This window comes from Ascaphus truei, chromosome 2 (assembly GCF_040206685.1).
Source record: "Ascaphus truei isolate aAscTru1 chromosome 2, aAscTru1.hap1, whole genome shotgun sequence".
NCBI classification, from domain to species: Eukaryota; Metazoa; Chordata; class Amphibia; order Anura; family Ascaphidae; genus Ascaphus; species Ascaphus truei.
Window position 1 is genome coordinate 448,077,963 of NC_134484.1, and position 13,472 is coordinate 448,091,434.

The 13,472-nt window shown below is 49.4% G+C and overlaps 1 protein-coding gene across 1 annotated transcript; it reads left to right on the forward strand.

Moving 5' to 3' along the window:
* The first annotated feature begins 2,201 nt into the window (after window positions 1-2,201).
* Window positions 2,202-8,885, forward strand: LOC142488283 (uncharacterized). Its single transcript, XM_075588655.1, has 3 exons — window positions 2,202-3,303; window positions 3,633-3,788; window positions 8,773-8,885. Exons 1-3 carry the CDS (start codon window positions 2,202-2,204, stop codon window positions 8,883-8,885), a joined length of 1,371 nt encoding a protein of 456 aa, XP_075444770.1.
* The last annotated feature ends 4,587 nt before the right edge of the window (window positions 8,886-13,472 follow it).

Sequence of the window (13,472 nt, forward strand, 5' to 3'; positions counted from 1 at the left end):
ATTGATACATATTGTTTTTATTAATTTGATACAATTCGTTTTTTATATATGTAACATAGTGTCATTAATGTGAGTCCAGGTATCAAAAGGATTCTACAATTGTTTTTTATTTGCTGTATATTTAATGTACTGTATTTTTCCCCATAGATACTGGTTACCCTTAATTATTGGATAGGTTTCCACCTGTTGTTGAGAAGGTTCAATTGGAGACAGGAACACAGCCAAGATCTATGTAAAAAAATTAAAAATTCCAGGGCAACTCCGAATTTCAATGATAAATTTATTCCAAATTAGCTCACAATGGAGGTGAAGAAACGCACCTACGCATTTCGTCCAAAAGGACTTTATCAAGGTGTATTTTTACACCTGTTGAGCCTCTTTCAGGACCTGTGACTGTGACTGTGACATCATGAAATGCGTAGGTCGCCTGCTTATAATTCTCCCTTCGGAGATCCATTGCCAAAATTGAATGCCGGTTCCCCCTCACTGTCAGGCAAACTGGTGATGCCAGTCGATTGGTGCAGAGCACTGTAAATCTTTTGAGACATTGGGGGTCATGCAGTAAGCGGCGGAAAATTGCATTCACCAGGGGTTTGAATTCGCCATGTTTTTGGCGTGTTGCCCTAGCTGTATGCAGGAAGGGCTGAATCCCTGGCGAATCACAGCAAGAGAAACATTGCCAAACATGACGAGTAACCAGTGGTGAGACAGTCTGCCTGGCGAGAAGCTGCCGAGAAACCGTCCCCTGCCGAGATGTGTCTGCAGCAAAGAGAGATCTGCCGCTCTCTCGGCGCAAACATCGGCACATTAAAAAATCTTTTAAATACAATTTTATTCATAGTGTACATGTGCAGGGGGTCTCTGGAGCTGAACCGCATTGGTTTCAGGTCCAGGGATCCCCTGCTTCCCGAGATACAGGCCCCGTTATGAGGGGCCGGTATCCCTCTGCATTTAAATGTCCCGATCATGTGACCGCGGAATGTACAGTAAACAAAGCATAGGGATACCGGCACCCCATAAAGGGGCCTGTATCTCACGAAGTAGGGGGTCCCCGGACCTAAAACCAAAGCGGTTCAGCTCCGGAGACCCTCTGCACATCTACACTACACATATAAAATATTACAGAAAACAGTTAAAGTAAAAAAAAAAACATTTCTTTTGTTAACTTACCATTAGCTGTCCCACTCTCCGACTCCTGTTGAACACTAAGCTCTTGAACAAATCCACACACAGCAACAGGAACCCATAAAATAAAAAAAACATAAAATAATAAACCATAAAATAATAAACGAAGCTTGTCTTTTATTTGTAATCCATTCCGTCACCATCTTCATCTGTGTTCTTCCGTCTTCTTCTGGGGGTCTTCTGGGGGTCTTCTTACTGTCTGCTGCCACGCCCTCTTCTCTTCTTTCTTCCGGAGGTCCGTCCTCCTCGGCGTCTGCCTTCAAAATGAGACGACATAGGCTTTTATAGGCCTATGACGTCACATTATCGTCATATAGTTCCCACGGCCCTGATTGGGCCGTGAAAGCCATGTGATTTTGGGGGGGGGAAATCAATTTTGATGACATCATTTAAAGGCAGTGATGCCAGCCAATCAGAATGGCTGTGCTTCAATTGCCTTTAAGATGACGTCGTGAAAAGAAAGATGGCCGGCCTCACACGGTACGGTAGCCTATCAGAGCGTGGGAAATACATCCCAAATCTGGTTGGCTCTAGTACCATGTGACAGGCTTTAAATTACGTCATATCCATTCTCCCCAAACCCTCTGTCAAATGGTTTACTAGAGCCAGAGTAGGGATGTAGAATCTTAACCCTGGTTGTGCTCAAAGCTGTGACCATGCAGCAAGCTTAAGCCTATAGAGTACCATGTATAAAATGGTTTTTTAAACAAAAAGTGGCACTGTGTGCTCATTTGCATGTCATTTCCAAGAATCCCTTGCTGCAGTGGAAGTGCTGTGTGCTGGGTGATAATGGTGAAAGGCTGGGTTGCAGACCTGCCTAAGACATGCAAATGAGCATACAGTATATTTGCATTTGCTATATGCTTTGCTTTGGAGGGTTTTTGTCACTTTTTTACTCACCATAACTTAACTCAGTATGGTAAACCCCATCCTTACGCTTCATTGCATAGCCAGTTAACCAATCCCACACTGATGAGACCCATTAAGGTAGAAACAGCTGTCTGTGGGTGAGAAGGATGGCAACAGCGGCCCCCCAGACCGGAAGGGAGAGGATGGAGGTCGCCACGGAGCCCACCGGGACCACCCTGCGCAAGGAGAAGAAGAAGAAGACGAAGAAGGTGAAGCACACGGCACCCCCGGAGACGGTCCCCAGCAGCCAGGAGACGGACGGAGGGGGCCCAGCGGCTACCAGCTCCAGTGGCTCAGGCAACGCTGCCCCCCCCAGCGGCCTCACCCCCACTGCCAGCACCAGCAGCGGCGGTCCCAACCCTGGAGCTGGGAGCAGCAGCAACAGGAGGATCCCCCGCCTGGAACCCTGGATGAGGCAGACGGTGGTGATGCAGCTGAGGGAGGTCGACGGACAGCGCCCTCTATTGGACACTGAGACCTTCGCCAAGGAGCTGGTTAGCAAAGCAGGCTTTACTCCGGACGAGATCCTGAGCATCCAGGACCTAAGGGGTGGCCTGTTTTTTGTCACCTTCACCACGGCGGGAGCCTGCAGGAGGTACTGGGAGGCTTTCCAGACCCTGAAACAAGAGGTCCCCTTCTCCCAGTTCGACGTGAATTGCCCTATCCAGAGGGACGAGAAGAGGATCACTGTGACGGTGAGGAACCCCCATATCCCTGGAAGGGATATCGCTACCTTTCTGCGGCGCTCTTGCACCGTGGTGAGGGAGCCAAGCAGGATCAAGGACAAGTTGGGGTACTGGGTGGGAAAGTGGAGCATGGTCATTCGCTTGTGGCCAGATCCAGAAGCGATGGACCGGCTACACCACCTCCCTCCCAGTTTTTCACTTGCGGGCAGCCCAGGGAGGATCTTTTACCCTGACCAGCCCCAGACCTGCGGTAATTGCGGGAACCTGGAGCATCAGTGGAAACAGTGCACCCTGAAAGCCTGCAGAAACTGCAAAAACACCGGACACGAAACAAAGGATTGTCCCCGCCAGAAAACCTGCGATCTGTGCGGACAGACAACCCACATGTTCCGGGACTGCCAGCTGAGGGTCAGGAGCTACGCAGAGGCCGCAGCGAAAGGCGCGACACCGGGCGCTCCCCTGACAGCAACCAAGAAGGCACCCAAGAAGCCCCCTGTAAACCAACCCGTAAAGGCAAAAGGTGGTAAGTATCAGGAGCAAGGGCAAAAGGAGGCCACCCAAGCAGTGCCCGCTGCGGCTCCTGAGCCCGCTGTCCCTTCAGTAGCAGCCCCCACACCACCCCTTCCCACCCTCACCCCTGCAGCAACACTCCCTCCCACACCCACTGCTGCTGCAACCCCCACCTCCCCTTCCCCCACAACCTCCCCCCCCACACCCACCACCCCTTGCCCCCTCCTCCCAATCCCCCACTGCAGCCCCCCCACCCTCCATGAGGCTGCAGCCCCTCCCCCTGTAACACCTCTCCCCAGCCCCGAGACTGTTGCACCCCCTCCCTCTTCCCCCTTGCTGCAGATACTGCCCCCAGAGCCCAGACCGGAATGGAGAAGCAGGGAATTAAGAGGAGAGCCCCTGAGACGGAAAGCCCGCACCAGGGGCTGGAGCAGAAGAGGGCCCAAATGCAAATCGGCTACTCACCAACTTCCAGCGACGCTGACAGCGACCTTGAAAGCGACCTGGAGGAGGAGGAGGGGGAAGCGGAGATGCAGGAGGCAGCCATTGCAGAGGAGCAGACGGCCATTTTTGAACAGCCACCTAGCGAGACACAGGTGACCGTGGAAGAGCTCATAAGAGAGGGGCGAGAGGCAGCAGAGACCCTCCTCCTCGATGACAACCTTTTGCAAACCATGGATCTGCTGGCCCAGCTGTGCGAGGAGATCAGCAAGACCACCCACGCCAGCGAGGATGGTAACTAGTATCACTGCATGTCTGTCTAACCCTTTATTCCCAAACTAATGGCGTCTTTTAACATTTTCTCCATTAACGTAAGGAGCATAGGAGAGCGGATGAGACGTGCCAGAGTACTAACATTCCTTTCTTTACAGAAATGTGATGTGTATATGATACAGGAATGTGCCTTACCTTTTTCTCGGTCCTACGGACACCTGAGCGGGCAGTGGTCTCACGGCCCCTCCTACTGGTCTGGGGGGAACGGGTGCAGGAACGCGGGTGTAGCCATTTTGATCCGGGGGGGAATGTTTCACTGTTGATTCTGTCCATGAACTCGTCTGCGGCAGACTACTGGTTGTAGACGATTCGTGGGCAGGGGAGACGATTAGGCTCATCAATGTGTACGCCGCCCCCCGGAAAAATGAGCGCTTGGAACTTTTCCAGCACCTTTGCCATTGGCTCGCAACCTCCAGGGCAGTGGTGATGGGTGGGGATTTCAACTGCACGATTGAGATGGGGGGGCGCGTGCCCCCCAGCAAATCAGCAAAGATAGATGTGACGTCCAGGCTACTCATGGCGATGATTGGGGAGGCATCCCTGAAGGACGTGGTGGGATCTATGGGAGCAGGTGCCGCAAACTACTCTTGGTGCCACCCAAATGGTTCCGTGCGTTCTCGGATTGACTTCCTGTTCACCACCAAGCAGGTACAGCCCAGACAGCACTCCATGGTCACAGTACATTTCTCTGACCACAGAGCCATTCATCTCCTGGGGTGCCTGGGAGGAGGTTTTCCCCCCCCGGGCCAGGATCCTGGAAGCTGAACTGCGCACTGCTGGAAAGGGAGGAGATCATGGAGGAGCTGAGAACAGCATACACAGCATGGAAAGAAGAAAAGGCCTGTTTCCCCAGCACTGCAGAGTGGTGGGAATTCACGAAGATAAGGATCCGCTGCTTCCTGCAGGCAAAGGGCAGACGCCTGGCGTGTGAGAGGAAGGGGGAGTTTGAGGGCCTGCAGCGCAAGCTGCAATCCCTGCATGACCTCAAATGCTGCGGATGGAACGTGGATGACGACCTGGAGGAAACCAAGGAGAGCCTGCAAAAGCACTTTGAGGAGGAATCCAGACGAATCATCTTCCGTTCCAAGGTGGAGAACCTTGAGAGGGGGGAGAAATGCAATGCCTTCTTCTTCAAGAAACTCCACTCCGCCCACATGCCCCTGAGGGAGCTGCGAGACAAAGATGGCAACATGCAGCAGGGGAAGGAGGAAGTCATGGGAGTCGTGAAAGATTTCTATGAAGACCTCTACTCCCCAAAAGCATCAGACCGAGACCAGGCTGACCAATTCCTGTCAGGGATTACAAACACCATCGACCCGGCAGGAAAAGCAGCCATGAACCCCCCCTGACGCTGGAGGAGCTCCACGCTGCAACCAAATCCTTTAAGATGGGTAGGACGCCGGGTGGAGATGGTATCCCAGCTTAGTTATACACGAAGCTGTGGGACCTGATCGGCCCGGACCTACTCGAGCTTTACAGGGAAATGGAAGCAGAAGGTAGGATGCCCCCAACGCTGAGGGAAGGAATGCTGACGCTCTTGTACAAACGGAAGGGGGAGAGGTGCGACCTCAAGAACTGGCGTCCCATCTCGCTCCTGAACGCGGACTACAAGATCCTAGCAAAATTCCTAGCTAACAGACTGAAGAAGGTCATCAGCCAGATCATCCACCCAGACCAGACGTGCGGCATCCCCGGACGCAGGATCGCAGACAGCCTCGCCCTAATCAGAGACGCAGTCCACTACATCAAAGACCGCCGTGTACACGCGGCCCTGGTCATCCTTGATCAGGAGAAGACCTTTGACCGTGTCTCCCATGATTTCATGGGCAGGGTGCTGCGTGAGTATGGGATGGGGGAGATGTTCTGTTCTTATGTTAACCTGATGTACCTTGACATTTGCAGTGTGGCGATCGTGAACGGATGGAAGACTAACCCCTTCCCTGTCCTCTCAGGGGTTAGGCATGGCTGCCCTCTTTCACCTCTCCTTTTTGTCTGTTGTATAGAGCTCTTCACCCAGTGCATCAGACGAGACGCAGAGATCAGAGGGATCGTCGTGCCAGGACCCCAGAGACGCGAAGTGAAGTGCTCGCTTTACATGGATGACATCACCATCTTCTGCGCAGATAGCCGGTCGGTGAAGACGCTGGTCCAGACGTGCGAGGATTTCGGGAAAGCTTCAGGAGCAAAAGTCAACTGCGGGAAATCAGAGACCAAGCTATTTGGGCTTTGGAACCTGGCTGCCGACCCCCTCCCCTTCCCCATCAGAGCAGGCCTCATCCAAATCCTATGCGTCTGGTTTGGTGTGGGGAGCGAGGGCGCTGCCCTGAAGAGCTGGAACAAGAGGCTAAACAAGGTGAAGCAGAAGATCGGATTGTGGCGCCTCAGACCCCTCACCATTGAGGGGAAAAAGCTGGTGCTGCTGAACGAGATCCTTCCTGTCCTGCAGTACGTAGCCCAGGCATACCCGCCTTCGGCCAGAACCTGCCGGGGAATCTCCATGGCAGTGTTCCGCTTTGTCTGGGGAGCCAAGCTTGAGAGGGGCAAGCACGAGGTGATGTACAAGGAGCCGCACAAGGGGGGCAGAGGAATCCCCGACATCCCCACTATGCTGCGCGCCTTCTTTGTAAGCAACTGCGTGCGGATCACCCTGAGAGACTGCGACAAAGACACCTCTGGCTACTCCATGTCCCGCCTCCTACTCCTGCCGCTCTGGAGAGCACTGGGGTGGGACAAGTGGGACAGCTCCATCCCTTACAGCTGGCGCACGCCCTGGTTCTACAAGGACGTGAAGAAGTTTGGGAGGCAGAACAATCTGGAGGGAGTAAAACCAGACCTGTGGAAGCCCAAAGTCATCTACAAAATGATCAGGGCTAAAGACATCATGGAATCGGTCCCAGGTCTCCACCCCAACACCTTTGGAACGGTGGAGGAATGTGGCATCGAAAAGACTAATGAAAAAACACAAAGACATTGCTTGGCAGGCCATACACGGGGGACTCCCTGTGAATGCGGAAAAGTACCAGAGTAAACTCAGCCTCGTGAGGCACTGCCCCAGGTGCAACCCAGTGGAGGAAAGCATCATGCACCTCTTCTGGAACTGCCCCTTTGCGCAGGCCTTGCTGCGCGCGCTGGACACTGACTTAAAGGATTGTATACCGAGGAAGTGCGTCACGTACTACTCGGTGTTCCACTGACTTTTCACAGGAACACACACAGAGGACGCAATCGAAGCCGGTTGGCGTCTAATGTGCTGTTTCAAAGACGTTTTAATATTCGCCAGGGAACGTTTGACCAAGGGGAAGAAGAGGATGTCGGTACAGGACTGTCACAGGCTGCTCCACAGCCTGCTCAAGGACTATTCCATCTTTGACGGTCCTGAGGATGAGGACTAAACACCCTCCTCCCCACCCCCTCCCCCCCTACTCCCCCATCCCAAAAGTTTTTCTGAGCAATAAAGTTAGAGATAATGTTTGTATATGTCATGTCTGTGGTGCGGTGCATATGTATGAATGCACTTCACCGCCGTGTTCATCACAGTTTTTTTACTTTTGGGGAAACCATTAATAAAAATGTATGTGAGTTGTGTGGGATATGCACTGCGCCGTTGTTTGATTTATGTACTGTTATAATCTTGTTGTAAAGATTTGCTGCATAATAAAAGAATTTTCAAAACAAAAAGCTGTTTGTGGGTGGGTTTTCTGGCTATGCATCTTTACCCTGGCTGTGCTCAAAGCTGTCACCATGCAGCAAGCTTAAGCCTATAGGGAACCATGTATAAAATGGTTTTTGAAGCAAAAACTGGCACTGTGTGCTCATTTGCATGTAATTTCCCAGAATCCCTTGCTGGAGTGGAAGTGCTGTGTGCTGGGTGATAATGGTGAAAGGCGGGGTTGCAGACCTGCCTAAGACATGCAAATGAGCATACAGTATATTTTCATTTGCTATATATACATATATATATTTAGTGTGGGGCTGTTGTGTGTGTATTTTTTTTATTGTGGGTAGCGGGGGTGGCCGAAATGGGTATTAGCCTCAACGGTGGTTTGTTTAGGGCTTGCGGGTGGGTAGCGGGAGGGCTTAACCCCTTCGGCATTAACCGCTACGGTCATGAAGGGGTTAAGTGCACCCGCAACCCCCCCCCCCCCCGCAAGCCCTCAACAAACACCAAAGGCCAAATACCCCCTTCACCCACCCCCGCTACCCACAATACACCTGGCACGGCTTGTTAACCCCTTCATTGCCTTAGCGGTTAGCCGCTAAGGTAATGAAGTGGCCTTTAAATGCATTTTTCCTGCCTCTGATGCATGCCGGGGGGCTCCGGTGCTGGTATTAATGGTATCAGCACCGGAGACCTCTGGCATCAAAACCAGGAAGGAAAAAGGCCTGATTTTTTTCTAAGTGCCGTTCCGCCTCTCATCCGCAGCCTCTCCCCAGCAACTTGCCAACTTTTTGGGGCGAGACGGATTGCCGTGAAAATCTCAATTCTAGAGTGGCGAATAGCGGCGCAAAGCTACTCACCAATGCTAGAATTTAGCGGGTTTCAAAACATGGCTAGTTGCAGCGCAAAGTGCCTTTTCGGCCCTTACTGAATCGGGGTATGCATTTTTGGCGCAAAACGGTTGAAAAGTGACTTTGCGCTGCTTACTGCATGAGGCCCATTGTCTGGTGTGCTTTTATGCTTATGTGGCTGCCTTGTGTTTGTCCTGAGAGTTCCCCTCATATTGCAAGATTCAGGGTGATCAGAGTGGTGGGACTATGCGAAAAGCTGATCCAGCCGGCATACTACCTAACTCCGAGCCCATGCCGACCATCGACTCATAACTCACGGAGCACAGGAGGCAGGCATTCAAGAGGACACGGCTTTCACAAACAGCTGATCCAGCTACCTAACTCTGAGTGCCACGCTTACTATCGGCTCGTGATTCACTAAGCATAGGAGGGAGGCACTCTAGGGGACACGGCTCTCAAAATAACTGTACAGATAAACATTCATATACAGTACCTCCTATTGAGTATATTTATTTTCAATGTTTGCCTGTTCATAGTAATAAATGCTGTTCTATATGAGGCAAACCTCTGCTGTGCTTGTTTTAGACACAGTTCTCAAAATGTATCATCTCAGTATGAGATGCCCAGCTCTCTCTCTTAGGTTCCTAATCATAATGTAGCTCTTCTTTTATTTGTAATATTATTCATATTAATTGCTGTAAATTGCTGAAAATCTTTTCCCATCTGATTCACTAGAAGAATTTATGAATTTACATCATTCTTTATCCTTTATAATCAAATTACCAAAAAGGGAGCCACATAACATATGGGGAAAAAAAGAAGAAACCTATTCTTAAAGAAAATATCACTTGTGAGCACATTCACATGTCTCAGACAGGTCTGCAACTCTGCTTTTGACCATTATTTATTAGCATACAGTGTTTTCACTGCAGCCAGGGATTCTGGGTAATGATATGCAAATGAGAACACAGAGTTACCTTCTTATCCATTCAGGCTTCGGCTGAACCACTGACTGAGTAACTTGTGTTGAAGCTGGGATATCCTGAAAACCTGACCTGTTGGGGGGTCTTGAGGACCGGAGTTCAGTTAACCTGACCTAGAGCACCACTCAGGCCTCCGCCATATGTAGTTGTGCTTGCTATCTCAACTGGGACTATAGTGGGGTGCTTCACAGAGTATGTGAGGTCACAATCAGCCAGGCAAGAGTTGGATCAGGTTTTACAGAGAAAGGGAAACTGCAAGAAAAAAGTATCAACAATACAGATGTAACAGTGTTTCTCCCACCCAGTGGGAGATTTGGCCATTACTGGTCGTATGGTGCATGGTACCTGCTGGTAATAGGAGGGCTGAGTCGTCCATAGGTGGTAGTGGGGACACAGGACTAGGCTTCTGGGGTCCATACCCCACACATCTCTTCAGCAGTGCAGCGCCTCTATCTGCCGTAGGCTCCAGGAACTGAAGGTGATCTCCCACGGTAGAACTATTACCTCTCCCAACAGTAAGGTCACGCACCAGGCAAGAGGTATATGCAAACAGGAATGGTTTATTACTCTTCTTTACGGTACAGGAACAACGGCAGACATCTGTCCGATACAGTCTCACAGCTCCCACTGAAGGATGGTCCCTGGACCGTTACTACAGGCCAAGGGTACCCGCAGCCGTCCTAGCTCTTCCCTGCCTCCCTAGCAGAGACAGAGGTATGGTCCATACTCACTCTCCCCCGAAGGGAAGAGGACTGGAGAAGGCCCAATACTCAGCCTCTCTAATGTGTGACCTGATTTGGGGCGGTACTACTCTTAAGTACAGCCAGGAGGAGGGCACCAGGTCTGGCTCATGATTGGTCATGCCCAGGCCTGTCACTGCCACTCGCTGTCACTCAAGTGCAGCTCCTCAAAGGGGAAAATCCCAATATAAACTACTGGCAACCTGATTGTACCAGGGTTTACTTCCAGCACAAGGGCAGAATAGTAGCCATCAGGTGACCTGGCTACTCAGACAACAGCAGTAAATAAAAAAGGATATAACAAGAAGACAAAATCTTTCAAGTGACTGGACGCACTACGCTTGGTGATGGTGAGGGGAACCACAGATTGGACAAAAACCATTATTGGTAAGTTCCCCAGGCCTCCTTTCATAACACCTTCCTTAAAAATAAAAAACAGGCTTCAACAGAAAAGGGTCCTTTCCTCTATAGACTTTCAGAACAAAACTCCTCTGGAGTATTTCCTACATTTTTCCATGTTGGAAACTAATCAGGCATTCAGTTTTAAAACAAACAAACCCTACACTGGTTATTCCCCTGACCCCAATTATTGAATACAGCTGTGCATCTTTTATACCTACAGGAAAACAGCTGGTATTGCTTAAGCAAATTAGAGAAGGGTGAAGAATATAGGTAGGCAAAAGAAGAAAAATAATGGACCATATCTGGCTATGTGTTTTTTTTTCTACTTTTCATCTTCTTTTTCTGAACTTTGTGAGAGGCAATTAATCATTTAAGGTAATAACATACATAATTGGTATAGGTGATTGTGGGTGTTTCAAATAATTACAAAAGAAGGAAATAATTGAAATGGTAAATAGCTACAAATGCCATATTAACCAAAAATCTCAGTCTCCTTGTGTCTACTCTGTAAGTAGAATCGATTGCTATTGTTAATATATATATTTTGGCTATGTCATGCCTATTTCTTGCAGACCCATACAAGTACAGTATGCGGGTATCATTGTCTAATGATTATCATTACTAGGCACTAAAGGGAAGGTTGAAAAGGAATAATGTTTAATATGAAAAATAACAAACACCATGAATAACATTATTAATATTTATTCTTTCATTTCGGATATTGTTTCTTATCCTGTTTTTATTTTTTACCATAGTAGCCACCTTAAATGTATCTACTCTTCACAGATCAGCAGTATTATACTCACACACATTGAGGGCTATGTATAAAGGGATGCACTTAATAATAATAATAGTTTGTTCTTGTATAGCGCTGCTAGTTATACGTAGCACTTTACAGAGACATTTTGCAGCCACAGGCCCTGCCCCGTGGAGCTTACAATCTATGTTTTTGGTGCCTGAGGCACAGGGAGATAAAGGGACTTGCATGAGGTTACAAGGAGCCGACACTGGGAATTGAACCAGGTTCCCCTGCTTCAAACTCAGTGTCAGTCAGTATCTTTACTCACTGAGCCACTCCTTCTCAATTAGAGATACGATATTCTTCGTAATGGCTCAATTGCATTCTGTAGTTCTTAGTTCTTTTGTCATTGAGAGAGGGGGGGTTTGTGTAAATGAAAGACTGCTACAATATACTGTACACACAGTACCAAACTTTCACACATGACCCCCCTCCCCCTTTCTTTTTTTAGTGCAGCAGCCAGCTCTGAAAAGAAAAGAAAAAAATAGTGCATTAAGGGCATTTACTGTAAGGCATTGCGTATATCACTATATTGGAGCCCAATGTCTTGGGGGGAGGGTGGGGGGGGGGTTCCTGCACTTTATCTTCGCCCAACTCCAGACATGCACATACAAAACAGAAATAGAAATAAATGATTATGCATGCATACCAAGCATTAAAAACATGAAACAATGAAACAATTTAAAATAATCAACTTTTTGTTTTTGAGTAAAAACATTTTTCGATAACTTTTGAACTACAGCACAGTGCAATCAAACAGCAAAGATGTTCCCAAACGGGTTGGCCTTCCAGGGATGAGCCCGTATACTGTATGCCTCAAAAGGCCATTGATGGTGTCTCTCACGGTTCTCATAACATGATCGCTAACAACAAAATAACGCTGCACTTCCTCCAAAATAGTTTTTCTTAAATATTCAGGCAGAGCCTTCTTGATTTTATTCCCTTCATAATTTACGTTGTTGGTCCACCTGCTGTACATCTTAAAACTGATGTGGTGTTTAAAGATGGACAGGGCATATTTCTGGGCAACACCACCACTTCCGATCTTGTATTTGTCCCGGACATGCAGGGACAGGTCGCTCAAGATGATCTCTGGCAGCGTTACAATGGGAGCGGGTATGCTTCTGGGAGCAGGTGTGCTTCTGGCAGCGGGCGAGGGTAGGTGCTCTGGGAGTATGCTTTCCTCCTGTCTTGGCCTTATCGGGGTTGTCATCTCTTGTCGTGGCCTTATCGGGGTTGTCATCTCTTGTTGTGGCCTTATCGGGTTTGTCATCTCATCCTCTTCAAGGGCACACAGGTACACGTATTCTGCAGACGGAGGAGGTGAGCGTTGGGGGGGACAAATCCTGCTCCTGCGTCGTACATACAGGTACAGGGTCAGGGACTCCAAGCAAGAATAGATCCCCGTGATGTTCCTCTCCATCTTCTCCATTCGCCTATCCATGTTCAACATGGTCTCCAAAAGAAGATCAATCTTTTGCACCGTAGAGTTGTCAGGGATTTCGACACAACAAACCATTCAGCATGCGGGCGAACTAGCTGGAACTTGTGCGAGGAGTGCTGTTACATCTGCGTGGATGGGTGCAGGAGCAGGTGACCTGGGGGTTCCCAGGAGAGCAGCTTTGTGGATGGGTGCAGGAATAGGTGACCTGGGGGTTCCCAGGAGAGCAGCTTCGTAAATGGGTGAGGGAGCAGGTGACTGGGGGTTCCCTGTAGAGCAGCTTCGTAAATGGGTGAGGGAGCAGGTGACTGGGGGTTCCCTGTAGAGCAGCATCATGGATGGGTGCTGGAACAAGTGAGCTGGGGGTTCCCAGGAGAGCAGCGTCTTGGATGGGTGGCTCCCATTTGTTTTGCTTTGTGTGCACGCCAGCGAATTTCTACTTGACATAAAAAGGCCCAGGCTTGTTAGCCTTTGGAGTCTTAAGAACGTTTTCTTTATTCTCCTTTGTCTTTGGCTTGGAAACAGATACCTCCT